Genomic DNA, 15,049 nt, shown 5'->3' with positions numbered 1-15,049 from the left:
AGATAGAATTTCCTCTATATAGAAACTATAACCAAAATTTTATCCCACTTTAAAAAATCACAATAATCACAAGTAGCCCCAGAAATCAATATAAAATAATTTAATAATACAATATTTAAGTAATCCCAAAATATATAAACATAACTCATTTATCTATCTGTATCTACGTCATCTACTGGATGATCCGGGCTCATTAGTAGCACGACCAGATCCAGCTCCTACTCCTACCTGAGTGGTTTCGTCCTCTACCAGAATATCATCGAGAGTTAGCTTATCTCCAAAGGTTTTAAGTCCAGTGTGGCAAAGATTTATCCAACAAGACACTACGGTGAGAGAGACAATGTTGTGTATTTTATCTGGTCTTCAATCTGTTTAAATTTTAATTGATGTCATGCTTGTGAAGTATGATATTTTAAGTTGTCGTATTTCAAAAAAGTAATATTTATTTAATGTCACGCTTTAGAAGCACAGCATGCAGGTATTATGTTTCAGAAGTGCAATATGTAGTAGATGTCACATTTTAGAAGCACGGCATGTATGTATTATGTTTCAGAAGTGCAATATGTGGTAGATGTCACGTTTTAGAAGCGCGACAATATCAAACTATATCATTTTATATATAAAAAAATTAAACGATATCATTCCTCTAATTTTTTAAGTTCTATGTGCTAATTTAAAAAAAATTAAAAAAAAATATTTGGGAGGAACATGGTGTCGGCGTACACCTTTGATTTTAAATATTCTTCATTTTTAAATGCAACAACAGTTAAAATTTTGTTCGCATTCAAGTTCATATGGATTTACTTGAAGAGGAAGTCTAGGATATGTTATGGACCCACTTGGAAAATTGTTTAGGCTATGCTTAACTGGATTTTGAATTCTTTTCTTTCTTTCTTCGGGCCGTAAATTTGAATTTCTTGATTTCGCCTGCGCAAGTATTAAAATTTATTATTGTGGTAGTTTTTTTATTTAATTTTAAATAAAAAATTGTATGATAAGTTAAATATTTTTTTATATTAGATTCTATGTATAGTTGTATTTCAAACGTTAATTTTATAAAAGTTAAAATAACTTACTTTTTATTTATTTACATTTAAAAATCTATTTTATATTTTTAATCAAACATATATTTTTTAAAACCTATTTTTTAAAAAATCACAATTAAAAATATAATCGCAAAAATTATCAAAATATCAAACACATACTAAGAAAAAACTAAAATTGAAAGGGGTTTAAATATAGGTTTAAATATAGTTTTGGGACAGTGAAATTATGATTCTTTCCTTATCTCCAAAAACATTTGTCCTAGCAGTTAGGGATAATAACATCTTTTTATATTTTTTTACACAATAAAATTATTAACTTAACCTTAAAAACAAAATAAAAATATTAACCTGGCATCTAGGAGCTATTTAGACATTTTAATTTTTAAAGCACAATAAAATAAATAGATTGCCCTTAAAATAAAAATAAAAACTTTAACTAGTGTATAAGGATTTTTTTATCTTTTAATTATAATTTTTTATTATTATTATGAAGTTGAAGGGTGGTATAAATATTATTACAAAAAGAATGGTTGACATGTGCATAATACATGTCAATGTGTTTGAAGCCACGTCATTTGAGCAGTATATGCACGGTAATTTTGTGGCCAAATAGTGGCTTCTAGGGTGGCATTCTAATCTTCTCGATATGCTTTCCATTCTTAAACGGTACATGTGACGAATAGATATCCGGTTTGACACTGACGACCTTTTTCTTTCTCTCCTCTCCTTGATTTTTACACTAAACTCTAAATATTCAAAGCAATTCTTCAAAAAAAATTTCCTTAAGATTTAATCATTGTTTTTTTATTACTATTTGTTTTATTTGAAATGATTTATAAAATTGATTTTTTTTAACTTCATCCTCTAATTTTTCATATGTTAGATTTGATCTATATTCTTTTGATTGTTATTTGTTTTGTTTTGAATCATTTTCTTAGTTGAATTTATTTTTTAATTTCCTCCTTTATTATTTAATTTCATTTTATTTATATATGAAATTTGGTCCTTATTCTTTTTTTATTGCTATTTATTTTAGTTTGGCAAATCTTTTAGATTGAAATACTTTTCTTTTAATTTCATTCTTCAACATTGAATTGGTTGGGAGTTGAGCTTCTTGGATGAATCCAAGTCTAGGATTTAATGGGTTACAGGTTTGGAAAATTAACTCAAGTTTAAGAGATTTGCCCAAGTTTGCTTAGTTTTTTTTCTTTTTTATGCTCATATTTTTTTTTCAATTTCATCATTTAAGGTTTATTTATTTCTTAAATTTCATCTCTAATTCTTTTATAACTTTTCAATTTAATTCCAGATTTAATATCATTTAAGGTCAATTAATAGTCAATAAAGACACAACTAAGAAGAGAATAAAGAAAGAAAAATGAAAGACATAGATGGTCCAACAAGATTAGCTCATTGTAATTATGTTCATTACCCGAGTTATAAATTTTACGTGTCTCAGGTTAGTATAGTGTATTGCTATTTTTTTATTTCACTCCCTTTTTTGTTTTTACAATTTAATCATCTGATATAATGTTATTTCAAATTGAAGTTAGGACTAGTTTGATGTTAAAATGATGATGGTGAAAATTTATTTTATTTATTTTATTCTATTTCAAATTTATTTTTTTAAAATGAATTTTATCTAGGTCTCCATTGATCTTCTTAACTTTTTAACCCATATTCAAATAGAACGCTATAGGGTTGTAGGTTGAAAACAAATCGCATACCATTCCTTTTTGTTGATCTTTGCAGCAGATGGAAGCTGACAAAATTGTAAAGGTGGATTGTTTGATATGGGATGATGCTTGGGATTTGTTTAAGAAAAAAAAAGTAGGAGATCAACCTTTTTTGGTTTATCATGATTTTCCTAAACTTACCAGAATAATAGCCACATAGTATGGTGGTTTGCCTTTATACTTTTTTTTTATTATGCAAATAAAGTGTTTGATAAGCCTAAAATGGATGAAATATGAATTAGTAGGTTTTAGTTTAATGAAAAGGTTATAATATTAGTATTATAAGGGCTTTATAGTCATTAATAGAAAATAATAGTAATCATATAAATAACTAAATATTTTTTGTTGATTTTTTTTAGGGAGAATATTAATTGTAATAACATATATAGCATAAAAAATGAACAAAGTTGTTGTTGTTTCTCTATGTTATCTAAAAGATGAAAGAGGAGAGAAGAAGAAAATCTAAAGATGTGAGAGGAGTAAGAATTATGTTATTAACTTTTATTATTTCTGAAAAAGAAAACATAAGCATTCAATATAGATATTAGAAAACACACATATATAAATAAAGACTAACAATTATGTTTTCAAATAAGGATGATTATCTTCCATATATTATATTAATTTGGTCCGCATAAGCAAAAATATAAAGCAGCTTCCATTTATTCTTGTCATGGCTGATTTGATATCACTTAATCCAATTATTTTTGGATAAATAACTTCAATTCCTTTATCTTGTTAGACTACCATTTTTTGCTTGAATATGTTACCATTAAAACACCTTTAACTCATAACTTTTCTCTATGAAAAAAATCAATATTATAGGTAACATTATAAGAAGCATTATGAGAGGATTATGCCTTATTACTCCAATAGCTTTTAACAACCTTATCTCTTTATGGACTTTCACAATGTTTGCTGGTAAATTTAGTTATGCTACTGTCAGGTTGTGTTGTGTTAGCACCTTTCTTTAGACTTTGTTGGGAATGTAGGCAAAGTTTGATCTAAAAGTATATTAAGGCAGCTTTTGACAATGGTTTGGTAAATACATCATCAATCTGATCATTGAAGGATACATGTTGGGTGATAATATGTCAAAGAGAAACTTGTTTGCGCATAAAATGATATTCCAACTCAATATGTTTACTCCGAGCATGGAATAATGGCTTGATTATCATGTGAAGTGCACTCAGGTTGTCATAGTAGAGTATTGAAGGAGGAGTGATTAGGATGTAAAGATCCTTGAAGATAAAATTCAGCCAAGTGAGTTCGATTGCAGTGTTATCCATGACATAACACTCAACTTTAGTGCTTAAGCGAAATATTGTATGTTGTTTTTATGCACACCAAGAGATAAGATTTTTTTTCCAAGGAAGTTGTGGTAACCAATAGTGGACCGTCTAGTTGTAAGACATCATGCCTAATTTGCACCTAAAAAGGAAAACAAATTAAATATAGTGTTGGAAGTAAAATGCAACTGAGTGTGAAAAGTTCCTTTCATAAAGTGTAAGATAAGATGAACCATTTTTAAAGGTGTAGTATTTGAAACATGTATAAATTCAGACATAAAGTTAACATTATACAAAAAATCTAGGCGTGTGAGAGTGAGATATTATAGAGAGCCAACAAGACCCTAAAAATATCTTGGGTCATCCAAAGGTTTGTCATTAGAAGAGGTTTTGGTCTTCGCTTTGAGTTGTGTACCTATAGGTTTACAATCTACCATGTTTGCATGTTCAAGTATGGTAAAAGCATAATGTTACTGTGATAAGTGAAGACAATTCGATGCTCGTGAAATTTCATCCCAAGAAAGTGATGAATATATCTCAAGTCTTTCATTGCAAGCTCACCATAAAAAAGTTGAAAAAAAAATTAACATGTTCTAAATTTGATCTTGCGAGCAATATATCATCAACATAGAGAAGACGAATTAGTGAGCCATAATTAGAATGATAGATGAATAAAAAGGGATCTACTAAACTAGAATAGAAACCATATTTAAGAAGAAGAAAAAAGTGTTAAACCAATCAAACCTTTTTTTTTCAATGAAATGCTAGGGAATGAAATTGAAAAAAAAAAAGCGATAAAAAAACTTTAAAACAAAAGAATTAGAAATAAAAAGAATGAGGACTAAATTTGATATAAAAATAATCTGGAATCAAATGTTAAGGGGTGAAATTAAAAACAAAATTAAATTGAGAAGGGATAAGAAAACAAACAGAAATCAAAAGAATGAGGACTAAATTTGATATAGAAATTAAATGAAACCAAATGATGAGGGACATAATTGAAGAAAAAATCAATAAAAAAAGATTAAATACAAAACAAATAGCAATAAAAAAAATAAAGACCAAATTGAATACAAAAAACAAATGAAAGGACGTATTTATTTTTTGCAAGGAGAAGAGAGAGAGAAAAGAGGAAGAAGAAGAAAAAAGTCAACCAGAGTGCAACCACTACTCTTCTGACCACACATGTGACACCACCGCGAAGAACACAATGATAAGCTTCTAACACTACCCCAGAAAGTGGTGTTTGGACATGGGATGACAGTACACATGCTATTTAAAGTGTACGAGTGTCGCCCACTTGGTGACGCGTGCCTTGCACATGCCATCAACTTTCTTTTAATTAATATTAAAATTATTAAAAGACTAAGTCGCCATTGACCCAACCTACTAATTATAAAAAAAACAGCCTAAAAATACGCAAATATCATTGGTTGCAAGTTTTAATTTTTTTTGCTTTTAAAGATATGAAAGTCTTTATATTGTTTTTTAAAAATGTAAAAAGACCAAAATTAACCCTGATCAACTTCATAATTAAAAAAAAATGCCTAAAAATACACAAATTTTCCTAGTTGTAAGTTTTGAAATTTTTTTTTTTTGGTTTTTAAGGTATGAAAGTCTTAATATTATTCCTGAAAGTATAAAAGATCAAATTGACCGTGATTATTTTTTAAAAAAATTTTATTTTTAAAAGTTTTAAAAGTAATTTTTATATTACGCTGGAAAAAAAAATCCAAATACCACCATACAATTGCATTTCCTCTTTCAAGGGAAAAGAACTCAAGAAAATTTATTACCTCATTAAAGGAAATTATAATTAAAATGCTAGGGTATACTTTGATAAGAAAAATTACCAACTATTTTAAAATTATGGAATTCTAAAATACAAACAAATAATTTCTTATATCTACAATTTAAATTTAACAATGATAAAACTATTTTTTGAAAATACTTAATTACTACATAATTAAGAACTGTATGCTTTAAGTAAACTACAAAAATTCTGAATAAATTTATTGTAAAACCCTACAGGTAATGCTATACATGTCAAGGAGGAAACAAAAAGCCGAGAATAAAGATGCATTTTTTTTTTTAATTTAGCAAAAAGTAATGGTAGTTGGAGTTGAAAGTGAGTCACTGTTATCATTGGATTTATAGTTAAGAAATTAATGGAACTGTCTTCTATTGTAATATGCAAAAGGGAAGTTTAGGAACTACGTAAAAAACTAAACTCTTTTGGGAAGAAAAATTTGAATATAATAATATAGGTGAACATCGCTGTTGTTTTGGCTAGAATTTTTTTTTTATCTTCCTGTGATTTATGTATTTGGCTGCATGTGTCTTCAAGACGGATCATCTGCGGTTGTGTTATGTCACATCAACCAGTAGGATAGTGTTTTAATCTCTTGGATTTCCCGTCTAATGTAGACCAGATCTTCTATAATCTAAGCATGGGTCTGAAACGAGCGCGTGCTTCTTGACCGAAGCACAAGTGTACACGTTTGTTTGTGAATTCTGACAGAAATAACCCGTCAGAATAGAGCCAAGCTTTTTTCAAAGTCAAGGATGGGGTTCCAGTGATGTAATTAGCAAGAGTAGGGATTAGAAATAACCAAGGTATTTCCCTCTTTAACTTCATGCCATGCCCCATATGAATATATATATATATATATACATATATATATATATATATATATGAACGTCTAAAGAACCTTGGTCTTTCCTTACCTAAGCCCACGAGGACAAACCAAGGCCACTCACGAGTCTTCTTTGCCTCTTCTTTCATTTTGGTTCTCTCCCTCTTATCTTTTGTTTGCATAATTTAGTATATTACAACAACATAGGTCGCTAGTTTCTATAGGTGTGTCAAGTTAGCTTTACCTTGCTGAGTTAATGATCATCCAGGTCTTAGCTCAACTTGGTTAGGAAACTTAATTTGGAGATTTAGAGAGATTGGGAAATGGAGAGGCCAAACTTTGTTGAGAATGGAGGGTTCAAATTGCCTATTGGATACAGGTTTCATCCAACGGATGAAGAGCTTGTTGTTCATTACTTGAAACGAAAGGTCCTTGGTCTTCCAATGCCAGCTTCAGTCATTCCTGAGTTTGATGTTTTCCAAAATGATCCTTCGAGCTTGCCAGGTTTGTCAAAAATTCAAATTCTTCAACTTGTAAATCAGATACTGTTTAGTGCTTACAAGTCTTCTATTAGCTTTGTTTTGAGCAAATTACTGGGATTTTTTTTTAACTAAGTTGGATCACGGCGAATTGTATCTGCTTTTCAAGATTGTTTTAAGAGTTTAGATTCATCTATCTAAGCTCACCATTTGAGTTTTGACCTTTATTTGAGAGATCCTGAGTTGGTTTAAACCTTATAATCTGTTCTTGTTCTAGGTAATTTGAAGGAAAAGAGGTACTTCTTTAGCCAAAAGAAGTGGAATGACTTTGGAACAAAATGCAAGAGAACTGCAGGCTCTGGACCTTCTGGTTACTGGAAACCTATTGGCAAAGGCAAGCAAATCGTAGCTTCTGACAGCAACAAAGCAGTTGGAACAAGGAAAACCCTGGTTTTCAAAGAAAGAAAGCATTCTATCAAGACTAGAAGTCAATGGGTTATGCATGGATATTGCCTTGCAGGCTCGGCAACAGGCCCCAAAACGACCCAGGTAAAAATATGAAGTGGTTACTGTGATATTATATATGGTACGCACCACGCAGTTGCAGCAGTGTTTTTGCTATAGAATTAACGGGTCATGTGTATTTGATACTTTCTTGTACAGATGGAGGAGGTGGGAGATTGGGTTGCCTACAGTGTATTTCAAAGGAAGAGGAAACCTAGAAAAAACGTGGTCATTTCCAATCCTTCAAACATTAACGAGACTCGAAATGTTGAGATCATTAGTCCTAGTTTTATGGATTTTATGATGGAACAAAGCTCTGATGGAGTTGGTCCTCCGTCACCATGTTCAAGTGGAGTCACCGAGGTCTCTTCTAACGAGGTAGATCAGGAAGAAATCAGCTCCTCCTCCATTAGCCTTTTTTCTTATCCTTGCAATAGGAAGAGGACTTAGAATTTGCTCCTAATCAAGGAAACTTTGTATCAGATAACTCAGAGAGTACTGTACGTGCAACAAGCTATCAGAATTACTAAAAATTAAAAGAACAGGCATCCAATTGTCCATTGGCTTTATATATTTGTGTTTGTCTATCTAATTAAGGAATTGCATGAGGTGTTAATTATTTTTTCCCTATACATCACTGTTTAATTAAGTTTTAACAGAACACTCGTCCTGCATGGTATAGCATATATACTCGACGTGTTAAAAATGTGAAATTCAATTAATCTCACATAGGCGATTGTGCTGAGAATTTGAGATGAAGTAGTTGCAACATGCAGGACTATCATTATCATTTCTGCACCAATAAACCAAGCCATTTAAGACTCAGAAAAAGATTTTGTACTGATTGTTTAGTTTAAGCAATTTACTGTCAAAAGGTGAACAGATTTTTGTGAAGAATGATGAAAAGTAGGCATCAAAAGCAGGAATCCAAAGAAAAAAAAAGGAAAGAGGTTCCACGTTATCTAATAATAACACTACAAGAAAAGTTGATCACTTATGGACAAGCACCCAAAGCCATTGATGCCAAGAGATTGTGGTGAAGAAAAGGCACATCTACAAATGGGGCTCGATTCTCGCGCATATTGCAAGAATAGAGAGGGGCTTGATTCCCTCCTAAAATATGATTCTTTCAATGCTTTGTTGATGACTTTTGTTCACTTGCAATGTTTTCAATTGCTAGCTAGACCATATACAAACGAACGAAGAGATTCTCTCATTATTTCTTGCTTTTTGAATGGTAATCACATTCAAATCCAAACCAATCCTGTATAAAGAGTGGTGTTTGTTGTGTTGGGAAAGGGAAAGGGACACAAATTTTCTTTACTAAATACTTCCAAGCTTCAAGAACGCAACCTCTCATATGGGGTTATGGGAACAAGATTCCTTGTGTCACCTAGTAAAAGCCAAAAGAAGAGAGACATTTGTGATTATTCTACCATTTCAATTCCATTCAAGAATGGGAATCCTCTCCACCTTAGGTTATGCCCGTCCAGTCCCATATAAAATATTCCCACTCTGCTGCTAGAGAGAGGGATAAAGCGGTCACCGGAGGGTCACAATCAGCGTAAAAGGAGAGAATATGGATCAATTGGTTAGATATGATGCCACAACTTTTAAATTAGATCATAACAGGCGTGTGATCCTTAAAAAGGGATCGATTTGTGTTGGAGGAGTGTAGGGACACCCTGTGAGTTGGGTCAAAGACACTTCACATGTGACCGACCACGTGTGATGTGCGTTCACAAGAATGCAAAAAATATTTTCAACAATCTTATTTATTGAAAGGTTTTTTAAAAAATACTAATTAGATATTGAAAAACATGGCAGCATTTGAGTCAAAAAATTATTCATCCCAACAATATTGTATACTTCTATTATTTCCATAAAAATAATCTAACACTAACAATTGAAATCTTTTCACAAGTCCTATTAGTCATTATCAAATTAATCGGGAATAAATATGTTTTTCTCAAAAGCACAGGGAATGTTTCTTCTTCTTCTTCTTCTTCTTCTTCTTGAATTTCACGCAAGCTTCTTCAATTTTCTTTTGCTTTACATTTGGTCTATGTCATTTTAATTACTATTTTATTTTTATTTTTAATAAACTATAAAATTATAAATTCTTTTCAATTTTATCCTTTCTATTTCTTATTCTTTTAAATTTGGTCCCAATTTTTTAGATTCTATTTGTTTTGTTTGGGGTCATTTTTAGATTATTGTTTTCTACAATTTCATCGTCCTTTTGTTTTTTTTTCAATTTTAATGCTCATTTTTTTATTGCTATCTTTTATGCTCTGACAATTTTTTAAAATTGAAATGTTTTTCATCATTTAAAATTAAATTGGTTGTAAATTAAGTTTCTTGATTGAACTCAGATTCATGATTTCACGTGTAGTGAGTTTTAGAGATTAGACCAGATTTAGAGGGTTGACTCAAGTTTACTTGATTTTTTTTCTTTTTAAGCTGATTTTTTTAACCTTTTTTTAGAGTTTTGCTTTGTTTTTTTTTTCATAATTTTTTTTCTATGTGGTTAGTCTTGGGATTGTGATTAGAGTTACAAATTTCAAAGGTTAATGTAGGTTGACCTTTTTTGTCTTTTTTTTTAAAAAATTATTTATTTAAATTTCATCCTTTAACATTTGATTTATTGAAAATTTATCTTCATACTTTTTTTTCCCTTTCCTTTCTATTAGATTATTCTGATCCTATACCCATGGTCACGGGGTTAATAGGTTAACTTTAGTCGACTAAGATTTTTTTCATTGCTTTTTTTAATTACTTTTTGTTTTTGTTTTTGTCCTTTAACATTATATTGTTCGATAATTGAGTTTCATGATTTTATTCAGTTTACTTTCAAACGCAGTTACCCTAGTATCATGATTGGGTTAAAGATTTTCAATCTTGACCCGAGTGGGCTAGGATCAAATCTTTTTTACCCTATATATATATATATTAAAATTTTGTCCTTCAACATTTTATTTTCTTAAAAGTGAACTTTAACTTTTTTTTCTTTTTATTTTACTTTCTATATAGTTTTCTTGTTCTCATTTGATTTATTAGGAATTGGTTTTTAGACTTTTTTCGTGTTTTTTTATAAGATTATCTCATTCTTATGTCCATGGTCGTGGTGTTTGCGAGATAAATCGGTTTAACTAGGGTCCTTTTTTATTGATTTATTTATTTATTTTATTTTCACCCTTCAACATTATGTTGTTTATTAATCTGAAATGTCTTAGGTTAGGTTCTTTTTACCTTTCTCTCATTATTATTTTTTTATCATTGTATTTTTTTATTCGTATTATTTAAATTACCAATTTAACCAATGACTTGAGTTTCAATTGTTTTCCTTAGCATTATTTTTTTCATCGAAAAAAAATTTGGTCCACCCATGATGAAGCGTTGGCTATAAATCTAGCAAAAACAACTAACGAAGATAGTGGTTTCACCATTGAAATCATTGTGCATTGTTACCCTTTTTTTCGAACTTTTTTTTTAACATCCAATTTGTTTTCCTTTCAAATTTGTCTTTTGTCTTTTGTCTTTTGTTTTTTTGAAATTGGGTTCTGAGATTCGTTTTATTTTACTTTTTATGTGTTTATTGCAGTATTGGAAAAATATTTTTGCATTTGGTTGATGCTTAATTTAGCAAAATATATTTTGATTTTATTGGTTTAAAACAATTAAAGATTTAAAGATTGAATTTGAAACAGTTACAACATACCAGGCCTTTTTTTTATCAGATCAAGGACTAAAGTGAAAAGAAGAGGAAAGAGTGACCAGCAAAAGAGGGCGATGTGATATGGCGGCACATATGGCTTCATATGTGCTCCAAAGGTAGACTTTCTTGGTACTATTAGAATCATCTCGACAAGAGATTTATTATTTGGTTTGATTCTCTTTCTATTGGTCTATCGCAGTCTCATAACTCGAGTCGTGAATTTTATATATTAATAAAGGATAATCCAAGTCGATTCAATATGTTATCATATTGATATTTTTTAAAAAAATATGTGATGTATCACCTTCTAAATATTTTTTAAAACATATTTTCAAATATGCATAAGGTTTTTATTATTTGTTTTTTTCTATAAAACATGTTAACAGCAATTTGATTATCTAGTTTAAGCTCAAAAGGTGTTCTCAATAATATGTTAGAAAGTTTGATAAAGTCGATCTCATTTGAAAAGAATAATGAGATTTGTAGTGATTTTGTCATAGAATGTCCGTCCACATAACCTGAAGTCAATCCACCGCCGGTGAAAAGGAAAGGAGGTGCTTGTGTGGTGGGAAGGAAGTTAGCGGAGGAAGAAAATCGCCGACCAGAGGGTGGCTTGCACAAGAGGCTAAAGAATCATCAACACGATGAAAATTCTGCACGTCACCTACTAAACACAGTTTCTTGTGTAAATTGCTGACTTTGACGGCCTTTTTCTTTTGTCATTCAAGTGGGCCCGGTAGTGTTGGCAGGCCACAACCAATTCATAACACTAATAATCATTTGGACCTTTTTTCCTCGTGTCAATCACACCCCAAAAATCATTTATTTGATACAGTGGAATTAATTTTTTATTCTTTGCAACAAAAACTAAATAAACTAGCTATAGCTATTGAAAGTAAAATAATCTTTTTTATAAAATTTATTTATTATTATCAAATTTATCAGAATTAAAATCATATTTTTTTATTTTTTTACCACAATAAAATAACTAAATTATCCTAAAAATAATTAACTAGCATTTAGGAGCTTTTTAGTTTTTTTTAAGTAATTAAATGACTGAATTACTTTTAAAAAAAACTATTAAGTTGACTTTTAGGGGCTTTCTTGTATTTTCAACATGGTTTTCTTTTTACAATTAAGTTGACAGTTGAGCGATTTAATATTTTGATAAATATAAAATATTATTTTTAGAAAATATTATTGGGGTGTGTAATGCATGCGCCAAGTATATGAGACATTTTTTTTTCTATCCTCCTTGATTTCTGAGCCTTCTAGACATGTTGACTTGAGTCTTGTTTTTTTTTTAATTTTTTAAAAATTCAGTGTTTGATTTGTTAATGATTGAGATTTGATTTTATTTTTATTTTCATTTTCCTCCTTATAAGGTTGCACTTTCATTTTCCTCCTTCTAGATATTTTTTTTTCTTTGTTATCAAATAAATTATTAATAGCTTATAAAAATAAGTGGAGGGTATTTTTAATGATATTGACACACATTTATTTTTTTTATTTGTTATTTTTGTTTTTTAATAATTATATTATTAAATTAACTAAATTTACATTTGAATCTATGATCGGAGTTCTAAATTTTCATTGCTCTTCTGAAAACAATATCTTCATTTTTTTACAATAAAAAAATTATGTTGTCTCACGAGTATAAGCTAGAGGATAATACTAACAAAGTAGCCGTTTGTTAATGTTAATATTAATTCCATAATCTAGGAGTAACACGAGAGCCCACAAAGCATGATTTTCGATTCAATTTAATTTTTATTTAAAAAACTAATTAAATTGAATTTAAAAAAAACCGAAACTGATTTAAATCTATCAGTTTCGATTCGGTTCAATTCGATTTTTTTATAATTTTCAATGGGTTTGGTTTCAGTTTGGCTCGATTTTGTTCGGTTTGGTTTTTTCGGTTTCAGGCTTATTAAACCGATATCAAATCAAACCGGTCAGTTTTTTAAATATTCTAATTAGTTTAATCAGTTTTTTTTTCACGGTTCAATTTTTTTATTTTTTTATTTAATTGATTTTTTAATTTTTTTTTTCCGGGGGTGGAAGGTTAAAAGAGGACAAAGGAATAAAAAACGATTGAGGAGACTTTTGGTTGCAGCTTTTGAATCCCAATCCTGGCCGAAAGCTAACAAAAACGGAAGAGAGGACAATTTCTTGTCAACAGAGATACCAGCCCAGCAGCTTTCACCATCACATTAACCCTCGAGCAAATTAAGAGAGATAGCCCGAAAGAACTTGTTGCGCTTCATGCCCAGCCGGTGCAGTTCCATCTCCCTCATCTGCAATTCCCAGAGTTCAGTCAAAACAATTTCTTTTTAGATTAATGACAGTCTAGAAAAGCAACCACCAGCAGATACGAACACCTGAAGCAACAATGATTCCAGGTATACGGCATGAACACTAAAACCATACCAGAAGTTCTAGAAACTTCTATTGTATATACTTTCTAATATGTATTTAATATATTGCAATACAATATAAATAGAAACAATTGCCATTTTTCATGTGTAGTTGGGGGCACTTGAATTACTTAGATTACAACAGTAATATATAGTTTTTTTTTTGTGTTTTTTTATTTTTTTTTTCCAACTTTCCCTCTTTTTTTTTTTGTTTTTTTTTCTAAAATTGCTTTCCTTTTCTTTTTTCCAACTTTGTTTTTTTTCTTTTTTTTTCATTTAATTTTTTTTAAAAAAATTATCTTTGTTGATTTTACTTTTTAAATATTGAGCTGGTTAAAAATTTCACTTTGTAATTTTTTTTCTTTAAAATACTGTGGATTGCTACGGTGTTTTCCCACATAATTTTTCTATTTTATTTTTTTAAAATTATATTTGTCGATTTTTTTTTATATTGAGCTGATTGAGAATTTAGTTTTGTAATTGTTTTCTTTAAAACATTGTTGATTGCTACAACGTTTCTCCGCATGGTTTTTTTTTATTGTTTTTTTTATGATTTTCTCCAAAATTATTTATTTTATTTTATTTTTTAATATTGAATTGGTTAAAAATTACAGTTATAATATGTGAGGAAAGCACTGTAACTTTCCTCGCAAATTATTGTGGATTGCTACAGTAATATATATATATATATATATATATATATATATATTTTTGCATTTTTTTGTTTTTTTTTCTAAAATTGCTTTCCTTTTCTTTTTTCCAACTTTGTTTTTTTTCTTTTTTTTCCATTTAATTTTTTTAAAAAAAATTATCTTTGTTGATTTTACTTTTTAAATATTGAGCTGGTTAAAAATTTCACTTTGTAATTTTTTTCCTTTAAAATACTGTGGATTGCTACGGTGTTTTCCCACATAAGTTTTCTATTTTATTTTTTTAAAATTATATTTGACGATTTTTTTTTATATTGAGCTGATTGATAATTTAGTTTTGTAATTGTTTTCTTTAAAACATTGTTGATTGCTACAACGTTTCTCCGCATGGTTTTTTTTTATTGTTTTTTTTATGATTTTCTCCGAAATTATTTTTTTATTTTATTTTTTAATATTGAACAGGTTAAAAATTACAGTTATAATATGTGAGGAAAGCACTGTAACTTTCCTCGCAAATTACTGTGGATTGCTACAGTATTTTTTCTCATATGATTTTTTTTCTGTTTTGTTATGT

The 15,049-nt window shown here is 29.4% G+C and overlaps 1 protein-coding gene across 1 annotated transcript; it reads left to right on the top strand.

The window, feature by feature from the left end:
- The first annotated feature begins 6,768 nt into the window (after positions 1-6,768).
- LOC18107140 (NAC domain-containing protein 83) lies at positions 6,769-8,259 on the top strand. Its single transcript, XM_006373072.3, has 3 exons — positions 6,769-7,211; positions 7,464-7,735; positions 7,850-8,259. Exons 1-3 carry the CDS (start codon positions 7,031-7,033, stop codon positions 8,138-8,140), a joined length of 744 nt encoding a protein of 247 aa, XP_006373134.1. The 5' UTR covers positions 6,769-7,030; the 3' UTR covers positions 8,141-8,259.
- Positions 8,260-15,049: the final 6,790 nt, after the last annotated feature.

Source organism: Populus trichocarpa, chromosome 17 (genome assembly GCF_000002775.5).
Source record: "Populus trichocarpa isolate Nisqually-1 chromosome 17, P.trichocarpa_v4.1, whole genome shotgun sequence".
In the NCBI taxonomy this organism is placed as follows: Eukaryota; Viridiplantae; Streptophyta; class Magnoliopsida; order Malpighiales; family Salicaceae; genus Populus; species Populus trichocarpa.
The sequence above is the reverse complement of the archived record's forward strand: the minus strand, read 5'-3'. Positions and strand labels throughout refer to the sequence as shown.

Bases quoted from the DNA above. Each gene is read 5' to 3' on its own strand.
- LOC18107140 (XM_006373072.3), top strand. From the start codon at position 7,031: ATGGAGAGGCCAAACTTTGTTGAGAATGGAGGGTTCAAATTGCCTATT. The intron at 7,212-7,463 runs GTTTGTCAAAAA...TTCTTGTTCTAG, and splicing joins TGATCCTTCGAGCTTGCCAG to GTAATTTGAAGGAAAAGAGG. The intron at 7,736-7,849 runs GTAAAAATATGA...TTTCTTGTACAG, and splicing joins CAGGCCCCAAAACGACCCAG to ATGGAGGAGGTGGGAGATTG.